We start from the raw sequence: 16,170 nt of genomic DNA on the forward strand, positions 1-16,170 counted from the left end.
ACGATATTGCCTGATGCCTCAGATTGTGTTCTAGCAACCGAATACTGCTTATAGTATGATTGTGCTATAAATTTCTTTTTTCCCCAGTTCGGTTTAACACCGGCACATCTTCATTAACTGCTCCATCTACCCATATGACCTTCAGCTTTCTTCTACACCGCCACATTTCAAACGCTTCTGTCTCTACTTTTAAATGGGTTAAATCGTTAAAAAGTTAGTTTAGGGTTTAGCGTCCCGTCACTCATTTGATACGGCCTCGGAATGTACAAAGCCGAGAGGAGTTTTTGATTTGGGGGCGGGGGCTGTGGTACTGACAGTGGATACGCTATCGGGATGTCTGCGGTTCAGACGGCTCTTGTGACCGATCAGGTTCAGCTACCCGTTGCTTCTCTAAGTAGCTTAAGTCAAATGCTGGGATGATTCCTTTGAAAAATAAGCAGTCGCACAGTTTCCCTATCTTTCCCTAATCCGAACTGGTGCTCAGTCCCCCATGAGGTCGTCGGCCGGACATAAAAGCCAAGCTCCCTTCCTCCTTTTTTTTCTGAATAGGCAAGGATCAAGAATAAAAGCGACCCAGTTCTTTTTAAGCCCATTTTACACCGGGATTAACACGAACGAATGGCCATCAGTGAAAAATTCTCTCTGGTGTGAACACTAAGCGAGAGCAAGCGAACTGCATTCGGCCTTGTCCGGTGCGGATTCGTTCGAATATACTCGTTCTACGCTGTTTGTCTTTTATCGAACCATCGAAAAAAATTAACTCCTCCGCTTCAGCTCTAGCAGTACACAAATCTTTTGTCTGCTATCGTGTCTACTTCTATTGTTGAGTAAGATTCGTAAGTGACGGCATGGTCAGTGTTGGTGGATATTATAGGAGCTGCTGGGATTCAGGAATGAATGCCAAAGGAAAAGAAATACGATTGGTAGAAAACTGACGAAGCACTCAAAGGTCCAATCGGGAACATGCGCAAGACGATAAATTCATTGTGTGCTTCCATCAGTGGGAAACAGAATGAATAAGCACAAGCTTTATATTTCTCTTAGTAAAAAGAAAACGGACAATTTATTTTCCTTGAAAGTAAACAAGCGCTATTATGATGGTCAAAATTGAAAATATAGGAAATATCATTTTCGGTGCTTACGCTGATGTTAGGTGTAGTTACATGGCTGATGTGTCACTGTTGTGTTGGATGATAAATAAAAACTGTTTACCCAAGATAACGCTATCTGTCATATAACAAAGTATACAGCAGATGTTTATCAAGTAGCCTGCGTGACAAGTTGTATTTACAGGGTGTACCACAATTAATGGCGCGAACGCATACAGTTGAAAGTAAACAATGGCTCTGGCTCTGAGCACTATGGGACTTAACATCTATGGTCATCAGTCCCCTAGAACTTAGAACTACTTAAACCTAACTAACCTAAGGACAGCACACAACACCCAGCCATCACGAGGCAGGGAAAATCCCTGACCCCGCCGGGAATCGAACCCGGGAACCCGGGCGTAAACAATACTAGAAGCAAAAATGTCTCAGTAAACATAGGTCCGCAAACGAAAACATAGGTCCGCAAACAAAGCATTCGCGAAATAATTGCAACTTCGTGGCTACCAGCCACAACTAACGTGATTCTCAGTAAACACTGCATGTCGTTCCGTGATATGATCTTTAGGAGACATGAAACAGTAAACAGAGTGAATACAACAGTACATTAGTCAGTACTCACGCCAATTGTTTCCGGTGCGTTTGTTGTGTTGTACGAGTGTTAGTGGTAACATGGGACACAGCAGTAACAGGGGGCATGCGGATATGCATTCCATGTACGGTAGCGTTAACGACAATGCACGGGAGGCTGACGCTTGTGCAGAGAAGCATACCCTGCCCGAAGGCACCCCGAGAGTCGAATGTTTACAAGGGTGCATCAACACCTCCGAGAATCTGGGAGCTTTGCATGTGCTTGAAGATGTGGTGCTGGAAACAGTCGAACACTCTCTAGGAATCTCGACAAATTCATGGAATGTTACAAAAATTTCTACACTGTGCCACAATAGTGTTTGGAGAATAATGCATCGCAATGCAATGTACCCTATATCCCCGACCCCCTCAACCAGTTCAGTGCCTCAGTAAGGAGGACTTTGGTCCTAGACTAATGTCCTGTCGGTGAATGCAACAACAACCCTACGTTTGAGAATAACAGTTAATTTACGCATGAAGCAGGGTTCACTCATGTTTGTGTCTTTAATTATTACAATTCTCACGTTTGGAATCATGTAGGCCACAATTCACATGCCACGCATGAGTCTCCGCATCAGTGACGTTTCTCACTGAGTGTGTGGTTAGGGGTACTAGGTGACAGTTTTATTGGGCTGTACATATTACGAAAACAAAATGGATGGAATTGTCTAACGCGCCGATATGGCCGAAGACTGATAGGGCGAGAAGGACCTGTACCGTGGCCTTCAAGATGATCTGATCTAAATCCCATGGATTTCTGTGTTTAGGGGCACCCTTTTAAGTACCATTGTAATTACCATGTCGTCGCTAGGCAATGAAAACCTCGTAACTCCACCTGACAATGAAATCCACGTAACTCCATTACCAAATGTAGACAATTATGCAACATAGCCTGTTGAAACCTTCCTTCTTCGAGTTGAACGGTGTCGCCATCTAGCGGCAATAATGAAAAACTCACATCTCCAGTGATATGTAGTTTGTGCTGTAAACCTCGCATCTCCAGTAATAGCCATTGTTAATGTGGGGGGGGGGGGGGGGGGGCGAACACGTGCACCAAGATTAAAACGTTTTTTGATGTGATAGTAACCTTTTTGACTGACAGACTCAACACTGCTTTATTGCTACAGGTACGTGTTAGTATTTCTAGGTATTTATGTATTGTATTTTAATATACAGAATTAATAATGACCTTGTTAAGTACAATGTTGACTTACGAGGTTTTCATCGTGCGTAAAGAAAGCAGACTGCACTCAGTACATACGAGGTTCTAATTTTAGAACTTAACAGAATCCTATACATTCTACAGTAACTACTTTGTTTCAGCTATGAGTAAAAAGAGTAAATTCACTCTTCACCTTGTGAAACAAGCTGACAATTGATCATATCGTATAAAATCATCGGAAGAAGATTCTAGTCGGGTTCCTCCTTGTCCTGCACCAAAAGAAAGAGTAGACCTACAAAATGAAGGTAAACCGTAGTTCGTATTGTTGTAACTTCTAGTAAGATCCTTGTTTGAAAGTTGAGGTGATTAAATTATTTAAATATTATTGATGACATCATTATGCGGAAAAAGAAGCCAATACAGAGGCGAATTCCACTTCTGAGTTTGAAAGTCTTTTCGAACACAGCAGCGAGGATGATATCTCCAGTGGCAGTAGTGATGTGTATGATGGTTGGTTGGTTGGTTGTTTTGGGGAAGGAGACCAGACAGCGTGGTCATCGGTCTCATCGGATTAGGGAAGGATGGGGAAGGAAGTCGGCCGTGCCCTTTCAGAGGAACCATCCCGGCATTTGCCTGGAGTGATTTAGGGAAATCACGGAAAACCTAAATCAGGATGGCCGGACGCGGGATTGAACCGTCGTCCTTCCGAATGCGAGTCCAGTGTCTAACCACTGCGCCACCTCGCTCGGTGATGTGTATAATCCAGATAAAAACAAAAATGAACATAGCAGTAACAACAGCACGGAAGACGATGATGACGAAGTTGATGCGGGAGTAAAAAGTACTAAGCAGTGCTGTAAAAGGAAAAGCAATCAATCACTTCAAAGTTTGCAGAAAGAAAAACGTATGAGGGGACAGGATTATTTAGGAATGCAAAAAGATGAGTATGGCAAAAAGCACTAACAATGAGCAGAAGTAGGAGGGAAATGAAACCACGATGTACTTGTAAACATTCTTCCTTAAATTGGAACAGGAATTGCAAGGATAAAGAACAGAGACAGCTAATATTTAATCATTTCTGGCAGGATATGTCTTGGGGTGAAAGACAAATTTTTGTTAGAAGCCATGTCTACTACGGTCCAGTTAAAAGACGCAGAAATAATTCGGAATCTAATAAATCTCACCGTCCTAACTCACTATATTACAATTTTGTAATAGGACAGAGAAAAACTATCTGCAAGACTACGTTTCTGAGTACTTTGTGTGTAGGCGAATGGAGTGTCAGAACATGGGCATCTAGTGCATCAGGAAGAACACTTGCAGAAGGGCCTCAAATGTAGGAAAGACCAACGAAAGTTTCAGGTGGACGACAATCAGCATCAGATTTTTTTTGGCGAAACTGGAATCGCATTACTTCCAAAAAACTCTACTTGGAACCTAACTGGCAGAGTAAATCAGAACTACATAGGGAATATATAGAATTTTGCAAGAAAAGAAGACAAATCCCAGCTCTTTACAAACAGATCTGCGAGGTACTCTATGGAAATAATCTTAACTTCTTTTCGCCTAAAAAGGACCAGTGCGATCTTGTTCTCACCAGACAGGCAATCTCTCAGACAATGATTACTCTTTGCATATGGCCCGAAAAACTGAGGCAAGGCAAGGGAAGCGAAAAATAGTGACAAATTAGGACCAGCTAGAGTGTTTACAATTGACCTTCAAGCACTTCTGCTTTCTCCCAGACTAAAAGCATCAGCACTGTATTATAAAAGCAAACTGAAGGTCCACAACTTTACGATCTGTGATTTAAAAAGTAGCGATGGTTATTGTTACCTTTGGCACGAGAGTGAAGGTGGACTAACAGCTTCGGAATTTGCCAGTATACTCGTGCATTTTATAGAAACGTACGTCCAAAATGATTCAGAAGCTATTTTCTATAGCGACGGATGCACGTACCAGAATCAAAACTCAGTCATGAGTAATGCACTGGCTCATCTCGCCAATCCGAAAGGCATTACAATAGTGCAAAACTTTCTGGAGAAAGGTCATACTCAAATGGAGTGTGATTCTATGCACTGCACCATAGAAAGGAAGTTAAAAAACAGACACATTTATACTCCTGCTGGCTATGTAGGAGTATGTGCTACCGCAAGCCAAAGCCCTAGACCTTATGTTGTCAATTATTTGGACCACACATTTTTCAAGTCCTATGATAAACTCTCGTTGTATTCGTCTATTCGGCCAGGATCCAAAATTGGGGATCCAACAGTGACTGACATCCGGTGTCTCAAGTATGATCCCTCCAGAAAAATGGAATATAAATTGAAATTCAGCGATACATGGGAACCACTTCCAAGAAGGATGTCAAATATACCCAGCTCATTTACAGTGCCCCTCTCTGCAGTTCACCACTAAAGATCAGTGCAGAAAAGTTTACGCATTTGCAACAACTAAAGCTGGTCCTTCCTAAGGATGTGCATTCATTTTATGGCACACTGCCTCACATTTGTAATGAGAGAACATGTCCGTGCCTAAAAAAATGCAGCCGAAAATAAACTTGTTTCCAGCCACCTATGACTGTGATAGTAGCAGTAATAGTAACAATAATAAATGTTGATAAACTGCACAAATGTTTACAGTAATAAAGTTTAATTAAAGCTAACGACATTGTTTCTATGTTTTTTAAACACAGTAATTTATTAACATCCAGATTCCAATATTTTGATCAATGTGAAGTTATTCATTTCACTTTATACCTGTAACAATGTATCCTTACAGATGTTTCATAATACACAAATAGTGCAAAGTTTAAGTATTTTTTAAAACAAATTAAACATTCATTCATTTCAATTCTTAACCGTGCACTCGTTACGTGCCCCTTATCTCCATCACTACCACAAAAATAACTGTGAAAACCTCGTAACTCCAAAAACCGGCAGACAATTTGAAGTGTATAATAATGTCTTATGCACCAATGACTGGATCCATATTGTGTGGCAGAAACCACTACATTCGACTAATCAGGTCCCCATGTGATTTCTATAATTAGTTTTTTGTTTCTCTGCTACGGTCGCAGGTTCGAATCCTGCCTCGGGCGTGGATGTGTGTGATGTCCTTAGGTTAGTTAGGTTTAAGTAGTTCTAAGTTCTAGGGGACTGATGACCATAGATGTTAAGTCCCATAGTGCTCAGAGCCATTTTTTTTTGTTTCTCCTGTAAAATTTGACCAATTTGAGTTACGAGGTTTTCATTGCCTAACGACGATGTATAATTTTTCTAACTCCTGATAAACTGATCTTAATATTTACCGATCCATAACTCATGTTAGACTTAGAAACTCATAACTAGTCGGGAAGGTGTAATCATTGCTATTCCCGAAGATTAGATACTGACATGCATTTTATTGATATTCTCGAAAAAAAACTTTTGTTACTTCAAGGGTTTAAGGTGTAGCGTACACCAATCCGACTAATACGGTTGAACAATTGTAGCAGAGACGTGGTAGCGTTTGTCAAGAATTTAGAAATTATCGAGGCATATTTGAAAGGATTCCAAACTCACTGCGACGACAGGTACAGGCCTACAGCCGGGTTCAAGGACGACACTTTGAACAACATCTTTAACTTCGAGTACAGTCATGTAAATGTTGTCGCATTCATTAAAAACACATCCTCTTGTACCAAAATATCGTAATGTTGTACAGTATTGTTACCTTTTCCTGACTACGATGACATTTACACAAAATCAAGTCAGTGGTGGTTGGTAACCACAAAATCGCAATTATGTCGCAACTGTTTGTTTGCCGATCTATGTTTACTGAGACTTTTTTGATTCTATTGTCGTGTACTTGAGACTGTATGCGTTTACGCCATTAGTTATGATGTACCCTGTATATTTCACCTTCGATTAATATCATTTTATTGGTTACTTTCTTGATAAGTACTTAAATAAAACACTTCAAATGCTTCACGTAATGTCACTACAGACAGAAAATATCTGACATGTATCAGCAACTGAAACAATCAGCAAAGTGAATATGTTCAGTCGCTAAGAACTGGAGTGTAAATGTTAGTCCTTCTCCATGTTATATTGCTCGACGGTAATGAGTGCCCTGATTTCAAATAGCCTCCTCTCATGTAATGAGAAGACAGCGAAATGCGTCAACCAATATACGCGCGAAGTTCTGGAATAACGCTAAGAAAACTGGAGCTGCAATTCAGCGTCAAGTGCACAATTCCCACACATGTCACGCTTACATACAAATTAAGACATTGCACGCAGGATTCCAGTATGGTAAATTCGCCCGTTCCTGCCATCAACAGAAAACCCGACACTGTTCGTAGGCGAACAGGTAGAATCAGCAAACCACAGCAAGCTGAGTAAGGGAAGAGAGAAGGGGGAATAACATCAGCTAAGAATAACACAGAGACTGACTTCACGAACATTATGTTACAGTGATGTACCACAAAAACCAGTGAGTCGCTTTTACTTCCCCCCATAATAACATATTCGCGCCGCTCGCATACAAGAAATGTGTAAGATGAAAAAGCAGCCGTGAAAGCATAATACGCAGCCGACGAAATTAAACATTTCCAGTTTCCTGCTCGTGAGGACTGCGAAGCAAAAGCCCGCCAGCCCGTGCCGGCTCTGCAGGAGGAACTGTTTTGCTCCTCGACGACCGATTGCTTCAAGCGAGCAGCGTCAATACACTCCGCCCGTTTCCACAACACAGAGTTCCTCAGCAGGCCGCAGTGGCGCTGCAATCGCGCACATCACGTGACGTCACTGCGAACGCAGCTAATGACACTGGCATGTAGCGAAGAAATTCGTCTGCTCGTGCACTCGCTAGTCAGTTCCGCCTGTCATGGGGAAGAAGGTAGAAGTCGTTCTCTGTGCGTGTGTTTGTGTTGGGCTTCTGCTGAGCGTAACGGCAGCAGAGCCTCTTCCGAGATACATTACGGAACCCGGTCCTACCGTCAAGGCGACACAAGGAGCTGTGTGGCCCAAACCGCAGAATGAACAGCGGTTTGGAGGGTCGGTGCTGATTGTTCCAGACAACTTCACATTCCAGGTAATGCGTGCGCCAACAGAAATTAATGGCTTTCAATTCCTTCACAACCAACAGCAAACCTGTACAGTTATATTCACAACTGAAAACAGATCTTTGATACTCAGACTTTTCCTTTATTTTATATTATTATTTTACGACCTAAGCAACCAGCCAGGTGTGTTTTTATTTGTGCCAATGCGCGTTTCAAACTTTTACGCAACTTCAATTGATGTAATATGTATTTGAGTCTTCCATACGTACATCGTTAAAAATGGATAGCAGTTTGGATTCTGTACCGAGCGTGTGCAAAATTAACAATTTCGTTTATATACTACACTGCGCTTGTTGTATATTGTCGCTGTATTACTGGTTATGTGTACTTTGTATTCTCCTTGTTGTTCTTCCGATTTTCGCCTTTAAAGATGTTGCGCAAACTCTTTCCCACCTACATCCTTTCTGGTATTTAGTTATACCATTATTTCTTGGCCTTCTACATTATGTTGTGAGTTCAGATATGGAGATATGGTTGTTTACTGTGCGGCGACGTTGGTAAACAGTTATGGCAGCTGATCTGTTGAGAGATACGGGTTGTTGTTGTTGATAGTAATGCTTGTCAATGCTTAATGATAAACTATAAGGTAAGCAGAACCCAGATACCTGAAATATTATTATGAAAATGCGTGCCATACAAACTAACAATAAATGGAACCGCTACGATCGCAGGTTCGGTTCCTGCCTCGGGCATGGATGTTTGTGATGTCCTTAGGTTAGTTAGGTTTAACTGGTTCTAAGTTCTAGGGGACTAATGACCTCAGCAGTTGAGTCCCATAGTGCTCAGAGCCATTTTTTTGATAAATGGAAAATAAAAGGTAATGATATCTACGCAAATACACAGAAAATATCGGAAGTAATGGCAAGATGAAGGCTAATCATGTTTCCACGCCTCTATCGAATGAGTGAGTTAGTTTAATAAAACAAATATTCCTGTATTTTTGGAAAAAGGTAAGCAATAGCATGTGTTACAGAAAGAAGAAAAGAACTAGAAAGAAACATCAAAGAATCGGAAATAACAGAAAGAACCTCGGAAAATAAAATACATTAGGAAGACTTTTAAGGCAAAAGATGCAAGAAATCATGAACAAGTTGGACAGATAGAATAGTCAGTTTGGTGGAGGGAAATCTCTCTCTCTTTCTTCACTACAGTAAGCATGTTCAGTTGCATGTAGCTGTAGGTTTGCAATAGTTATGCAAGGATTAAAGTACTTGCACAGAATGGAGGTGTGTGGAGACTGCATCAAATCAGTTTTGTACTGAAGAAGACTACGACAAAAAATATACACAGTATCTTATGCTGTGTTTGTACGTAAATAGTTGATTCATGGGAAACTTATATTCCCTCTTCAGAGGAGCGGTTATGGCGTTTGCCGTAGGTGGCGAGGAAAAATTCGGAAAATGTGTATGGCCTCACGAAGATGGCGCACACTACGTCCAAGTAAAAGGCCATTATATGAATGTGATGTCTGTTCTTTTGGAATCCGCAGCAATGATATACATTATCTAAATTGAAGGTGGAGGGGCGGGGAACTTTAAATTACGTGAAAGACCATTGACACTTATCACGGTTCAGTTAAAGCTGCCATTGCGATATCCCAATTTGCGACCAAAGGTGGAGTGCGCTAATGTTATCTCTTTATCTTTGATGATTTTGTTTCACCGCAGGGTCCCTGCCTTTTAGTATTAGTAATCAGTTGCTTTGCTTTGTGAGTTAATGGCCGCGAAAAACAGGACCCCAAATACGGATTATAAAATGACCTTGTAATTCAAAAGCCACGAGAGCGTAGTAAATTGGGGAAGACGCGCCCTGATGCAAGGGCACTTCTTTCTGTCGAGACAACCAAGATACAATCTTCAGTGTATTCTAGCTTTTCAACTGTTTAAGAAGCGTTGTTAGTTGGAAAACTGTAAAATGATATTCTCAGAAGCTTATTAACGCTTTTGTATGCTTTACTACATGAAATTGCATTGCTAAAGGACCCACACTCTTATGTTAATAGCGTAAGATTGAAGGCAATGGCACTTCATGATAACGTGTCGCCTGCGAACCTCCATGAGCATCTTACGTGTTCTACGAAAGATGGGTAATGTTAGTTACAATAGGCGCTTTCTGACTGCATAATGAGTGCCAATAAATAGTTAAAAAGTGAAGGCATCATATACCCGATTGCTGGTTTAACGTTGACGAGGTGCTGTACGTTTCCGCCCTTGCTTTCTTAGAAGCTGTGGGCCGATAAAAGGGGACATCGTGGTTAACGTCCCGTCGACGACGAAGTTATTAGCGACGCGTCCATTTTGAGGGATCCATCCCGACATTTTCCCTAAGTGGTTTGTGAAACCATGGATAATCTAGTTCTGGGTGGCCAGCCTTTTCTTAATTTAATTATGTTCTCTCGAGCGAGTTGGCGCAGTGGTTAACACACTGGACTCGCTTGTAGGAGGTGACGGTTCGACTCACCGCTTGCCTATCATGATTTACGCTATCCTGTGTTTTTTTCCCTAAACGCTGAAAGCGAACGCCGGGATGTTTTCTTTGAGGGGGATGCGGTCGGTTTCCCTCTCCAAAGCAAGTTTGTGCTCCATCTGTAATGACCTTGTCGATAGGATGTTTAACTCTGCACTTCCTTTTTTTTTCTTTTTTATGCAGTTACAGTCTGATGCACATAATATATAATAATGATACCATACGTATCATAACGTATCCAGAAATTTTTAAAATTTGGAATCAGCGTAGCAAAACTGTAAACTAAAATTGTTGTTGTTGTAGTCTTCAGTGCTGAGACTGGTTTGATGCAGCTCTCCATGCTACTCTATCCTGTGCAAGCTTCTTCATCTCCCAGTACCTACTGCAACCTACATCCTTCTGAATCTGCTTAATGTATTCTTCTCTTGGTCTCCCTCTACGATTTTTACCCTCCACGCTGCCCTCCAATACTAAATTGGTGATCCCTTGATGCCTCAGAACATGTCCTACCAACCGATCCCTTCTTCTGCTCAAGTTGTGCCACAAACTTCTCTTCTCCCCAATCCTGTTAAATACTTCATTAGTTATGTGATCTACCCATCTAATCTTCAGCACTCTTCTGTAGCACCACAGCCCGACAGTAATAATAATGAAAACAAAAATACAATGACAAAGAAAAGACAAGTAAAGAAATCAAGAATAATACAATTTTTCCTTCTTTCTTCCATTTCGGCCACCTGTGGACCTTTCCTGATTCTCAGTCATTCCAGTATTTCTCAGTTCTTTCAGTCTGTTCTTCTTTCATTTGCCCGTACAGCGATGCGCGTTCTGGCCTGTCCCTGAAAACTCAAGAGTTCGATAATCTTCTTTTGAAAAGGTAATTAGACACCCTAGCTGAAAACAGGCGTTGATATACATCATTGGGGAAATGTTGAAAATGTGTGCCCTGACCGGGAATCGAACACGGGATCTCCTGCTAACATGGCAGACGCCCTATCCATCTTTCTTTTTCTTTTTTTTTCGTTGTTGATCTTCGTGTTTGGTCGTTGCGCGGACGTCACATGACATCCGTTCAAGTTAGTTTGTTGATCCTTCCACTCAGTTCTTTTTTTTTTTTTTGTTTTTAATTATTATTACAAAGGTCAGCTGGCTGTCGGACCGAACACGCTGAGCTACCGTGCCGGCTGTCCATCTGAGCAACCGAGGGCACAGATGATAGTGCACCTGCAGGGACTAATCCCTTGCATGCTCTCCGTGAGTCTCGGTCGGGGCGCACATTTTGTGCATGTCCCCAGTGATGTATATCAAATCGTTCAAATGGCTCTAAGCACTATGGGACTTAACATCTTATGTTATCAGTCCCCTAGATTTAGAACTACTTAAACCTAACTAACCTAACGACATCAAACACATCCATGTCCGAGGCAGGATTCGAACCTGCGATCGTAGCAGCAGCGCGGTTTCGGACTGAAGCGCCTAGAACCACTCGGTCACAGCGGCCGGCGATGTATATCAACGCCTGTTTGCAGCTAGGGTGTCGATTTAATTATCATTTCATTCTAGGAAAGCTGCACAGGTGATCAATGTTATCTGTTCTTTCGGGAACAGATACTACCTTAGTATATAGTTAAAATATGGGTACCCAGCCATTGACCTTCTTGTGCGAACGCACACGCTATGCCCCAACTCGTACAGGACTTGGTAGATTAATCTGCCACGAGTAATGAGTGTTATAGGCAAATATCTAAAAGGCGCACTACAAATCTAGTGGTGCGGATATGTTGAGTATGTGGGTCCCACGGGGGGCGTGCAAGGGATAAGTCCCTGCAGGCGCACTACCGTCTCTGCCCTCAGTGGCTCAGATGGATAGATGCCGGCACGGTAGCTCAGCGTGTTCGGTCAGAGGGTTAGCAGCCCTCTATAATAAAAAAACTGAGTTAATCGATCACAACGAACTTAAACGGATGTCTTACGACGTCCGCCCCGAGCAGATGCAACGAAAAAAAAAAGTAGAGAATCTGCCATGTAAGCAGGAGATTCCGGATTCGAGTCGCGGTATGGGGGCACATTTTCAACATGTGCCCAATGATGTATATCAACGCCTGTTTGCAGTTAGGGTGTCGTTAGTTATTTCATTCTAGAGAAACTGCACGGTCATCAATGGTATCTGTTCTTTAGGGAATAGATACTACCTTCATATATTTCCTTCTGAAAAGTTGGTGCGTACATAATTTGTAACGTTAAGTCCTTTTTCACATCCCTGAACCAAGTAATTCGTGTTTTTGGATTTTTTCGAAATTGTGAGATTTTTAGTTTTCTTTAAGTTTATTCCAAACATGTGATGATACAAGATCCTCCTTTTCCTGAGAACATCACTTTTTCATTCTGGGTGTAGATTTCTTCATTACTTCTTCTCGTTCACGTACTTCCAAATTTTCTTGGCCCAAGGATTTTCCGTAGTATCCTCACTTCCATTTTTTCTCTTTTTTTCCCTAAACTCTCCCACAAGGGGAGGACTGGACATTCCGCTGCATAAAGACACTCAGGTTATATGACAGTGTTGTAGTGTTTTTAATGAATGATTCTTTTATTCTAAATGTTCTTCGCTAATTTATAAAATGTTTCTATGGTATGGGCTCAATTTGTGTGTGCTTCGGTTTGAAATGAAGAAGTATAGGATGTCCACGAAACTGGCAGTAAAGTTGACATTGAACAAAGAAAATGGACCTTACAGGAGTAGGAAAACACAAGAGTAGATACAAGCTAGAAAATATTTTAGACAGAAGATTCACAACTGCACTGTTGGCCTCGCAGGAAAACCCTGGAACATGGGAACCACTTGGTCTGAAGATGGAAAAAGAACCCGCCCTGAAAGAATGGAAATAATGTGTACACAAAGAAGAATTCTATTATGCAGCGCGTGCTGAAGTAGGGTTGAAGCAGGAATAACAGCAATAAACATGCAGACTACATATTGGCTCATGCTACAGCCAACTGTAGGAATCACGTGTTCGCGTGGGATAATTTGGGGAAATCCATGGAAATCTTAAATTAGGTTGGCTGTATCCTGTAATGAAGCGCCAGTCTTTTTGCTTGAACAGTTTTCTCAGCTTTTTACTTCGTTTAAGTGGGTTAGTCGTACAGTTCAGAGCGCGATTAGCCGAGCTGTCTAGGGCGTCTTGAACGTCCGACGAGGGAAGCCCCGCGGACCGTGACGAGTCCTCCCTCGGGCATGGGTGTGTGTGTCGTACTTAGCGTAAGTTAGATTAAATAGTGTACAAGCTTAGGGACCGATGACCTCAGCTGTTTGGTCCCATAAGACTTTACCACAAATTTCCAAAATTACAGTTCAGACAATACACACATATTAGGTGTGCCCAGTATTGAATTAGACAAACCATATTTTAAAAAATACTAAATATTTTTGATGTAGCGTTCACAGGACAAATTCAAGCCCTCTGGTCAAAAGAAGTGACAGTAAACATGAAATCTGCTCGTTTCAAAAAGCCATCTCCACCCGAAAACTGTACGCCAGAAGAGTTACGCTCGGTGAAACGTGTTTTCTAAATGTCGAAAGGTGCGACTGGTCTACAACCACTCGAGGATACTGGAACAGTGGGGTGAAATATGTATTAGTCGCTGAAGTTCCGGTGATGAATTCAGCAGAGCAGACTGGGCAGAGCCGTATCATCGATAATCATCCAACAAATGAGCCGGGTTGAAATCTCTACATATATCCGACAATATCGCATAAGTAACCTTATTACCGGGCGGTAGATTTGTACAAGAATCGCGGGTGTTGCTCATTTTGTCTAATGTCAGCGTTGGGACAGTGTACTTAGTCGTTCATAACAAACGGAGCGACACGGCGAAAGCATTAAACTCTAGTTTGCGAGGTCGTCGCTTCAAATCTCTGTTGCGGCCAACCAACGTAGAGGCTGATGAAGAGCTAGACCGGAGATCATCTTTATCGGGTCCATCCACGTGCTCGCCTTTCCTTCCATAATTATTTTCTGTAGATTTTCCCCGTCTCTTCTCAAAATATGACCAAAGAAATGGAGAATTTTTTGGTTGACAGGAGAATAAAAGCACCTGAAGATTTTGAGTTGCACAATAATGGATACATTTGTTCTTCTTTCGGTCCGTTTTATGCTCAACATCCTTTGCCAGCACCAAAGCTGAAATGCATCAATACGCTGCTTGTATCTGGCCTTGAGGGCCCATATTTCGCAACCAAAAAAGAATGAAGCCACGAATTGTTCAACAAGCCGGATCTCTGTGGTGTTCGTTATTGCTCCGTTGTGCCTGATCTCGGTCGGCTGTTTCGCCGCCACTCATCCTAGTGTGATCCGCCGTCTTTTCTCCTCTTCACAACTTCCCGTGTCGCAAACTGTCGACCCAAGATAGGCGAAAGAACACACAACTTCCAGTTCTTTCAATGGACCTGAGAAGTTGACCTGTGCTGTTCCATTATGAGCTTCGACTAGCTGAGATTGATGTCTGATCCGTATGATAAGACTTTTGTCCTTTACGTTTGTTCGTAGCTCAGCAAGTTCATCTTCACTGCTGGCTAAGGGCACGATGTCATCAGCAAATCAGAGGTGCCTTTAGTCCAACCATCAAGACATTTTCTAATGTAATGTTATGCATAAATGATGTGCAGTTGGAGGAATAGAATACAACTCTATCAGGCACCTTCGATACAATGAAGAAATCAGACGTGCCAGCGCGTGTGCTCACAGCCGCAAGATGACTATTGTGTAGATATCTGATCAGTGCTGTCAAGTGTGGTAGGACATCGAACTGTCGAAGTTTTTCATGATAAAATTATAACTGTATACAACAAGAGTTGACCCTGAAGTTTTACTCTGCTTGCCGCTTCCAACTAGTCAATAAGGGAGCGTGTTACTGCAAGCCCTCCGAAGCGATGTAGTCCAGAAACGGAAGGCACCCATACGCGGCGTGTGTGGGCGCATCGTAAACTCGAGCACTGTCACGGACAAGCAACCTAGGTCGCAATGCGTTCGTGACGCAATCACTACAGTACAGCAAACGCTACTGCTCGAAATCGATGAACATCCTATAATAGCACTGATATTTAAAAAAACGTTTTAATCACTTCTGCTGGTGGCAAAGCTCCTGAAATGGTAGAATGGTGCATAGAATTTTTTTTCTATTGTTAATAATGAAATTGCATTCCGCCATCCAGCATCAGATTCCCATCGGACCGACGAGAACGTTGACCGACAGCATTGTTTAGAGGTCAGTGACCGATCTCAAAATTACAGTTTGCGTAATTACATTGCCCGGATACTGACAGAAAATATCGGTAAAAGAGATCTCAGGGACGCTGAAATAAAGGTTTGATAAAGTAAATACCAAGTGAATACTAGTAGCGTTCAGCTGTGGTCACCAATTTGTCGACGACTATCTTTAGCCGCAGCCAGAGAAGATTCTGAAAATGCAACGCAAGGAATGGAGATGTGACGTTAAAGGAAGAGGTCAGTAGATTTCGTGATTCAAACAGGGCTACTATAATTAAATTAATACAATTATTTAACCAAAAATTACAGATACGAGAGCGACACTTATATTTTATGAAACGCCCATCGAAAACAAACGAGAGAGAGAGAATCACGGCTTCTACTTTTATATAGTCCAAAACAAGGTACGGCGGCTGCCTTGCTTTAAAAGAGCGTTTGTTA

The 16,170-nt window shown here is 41.9% G+C and overlaps 1 protein-coding gene across 1 annotated transcript in view; it reads left to right on the top strand.

Annotated features, from left to right (window-relative positions):
- The first annotated feature begins 7,700 nt into the window (after window positions 1-7,700).
- LOC126263045 (beta-hexosaminidase subunit beta-like) overlaps window positions 7,701-16,170 on the top strand; it is a 136,620-nt gene continuing 128,150 nt past the window's right edge. Inside the window, exon 1 of the mRNA XM_049960020.1 lies at window positions 7,701-7,968. Within this exon, the coding sequence (XP_049815977.1) occupies window positions 7,762-7,968 (207 nt within the window). The 5' untranslated portion in view covers window positions 7,701-7,761. The remainder of the gene's footprint in view (window positions 7,969-16,170) is intronic.

Source organism: Schistocerca nitens, chromosome 6 (assembly GCF_023898315.1).
Source record: "Schistocerca nitens isolate TAMUIC-IGC-003100 chromosome 6, iqSchNite1.1, whole genome shotgun sequence".
Classification (NCBI taxonomy): domain Eukaryota; kingdom Metazoa; phylum Arthropoda; class Insecta; order Orthoptera; family Acrididae; genus Schistocerca; species Schistocerca nitens.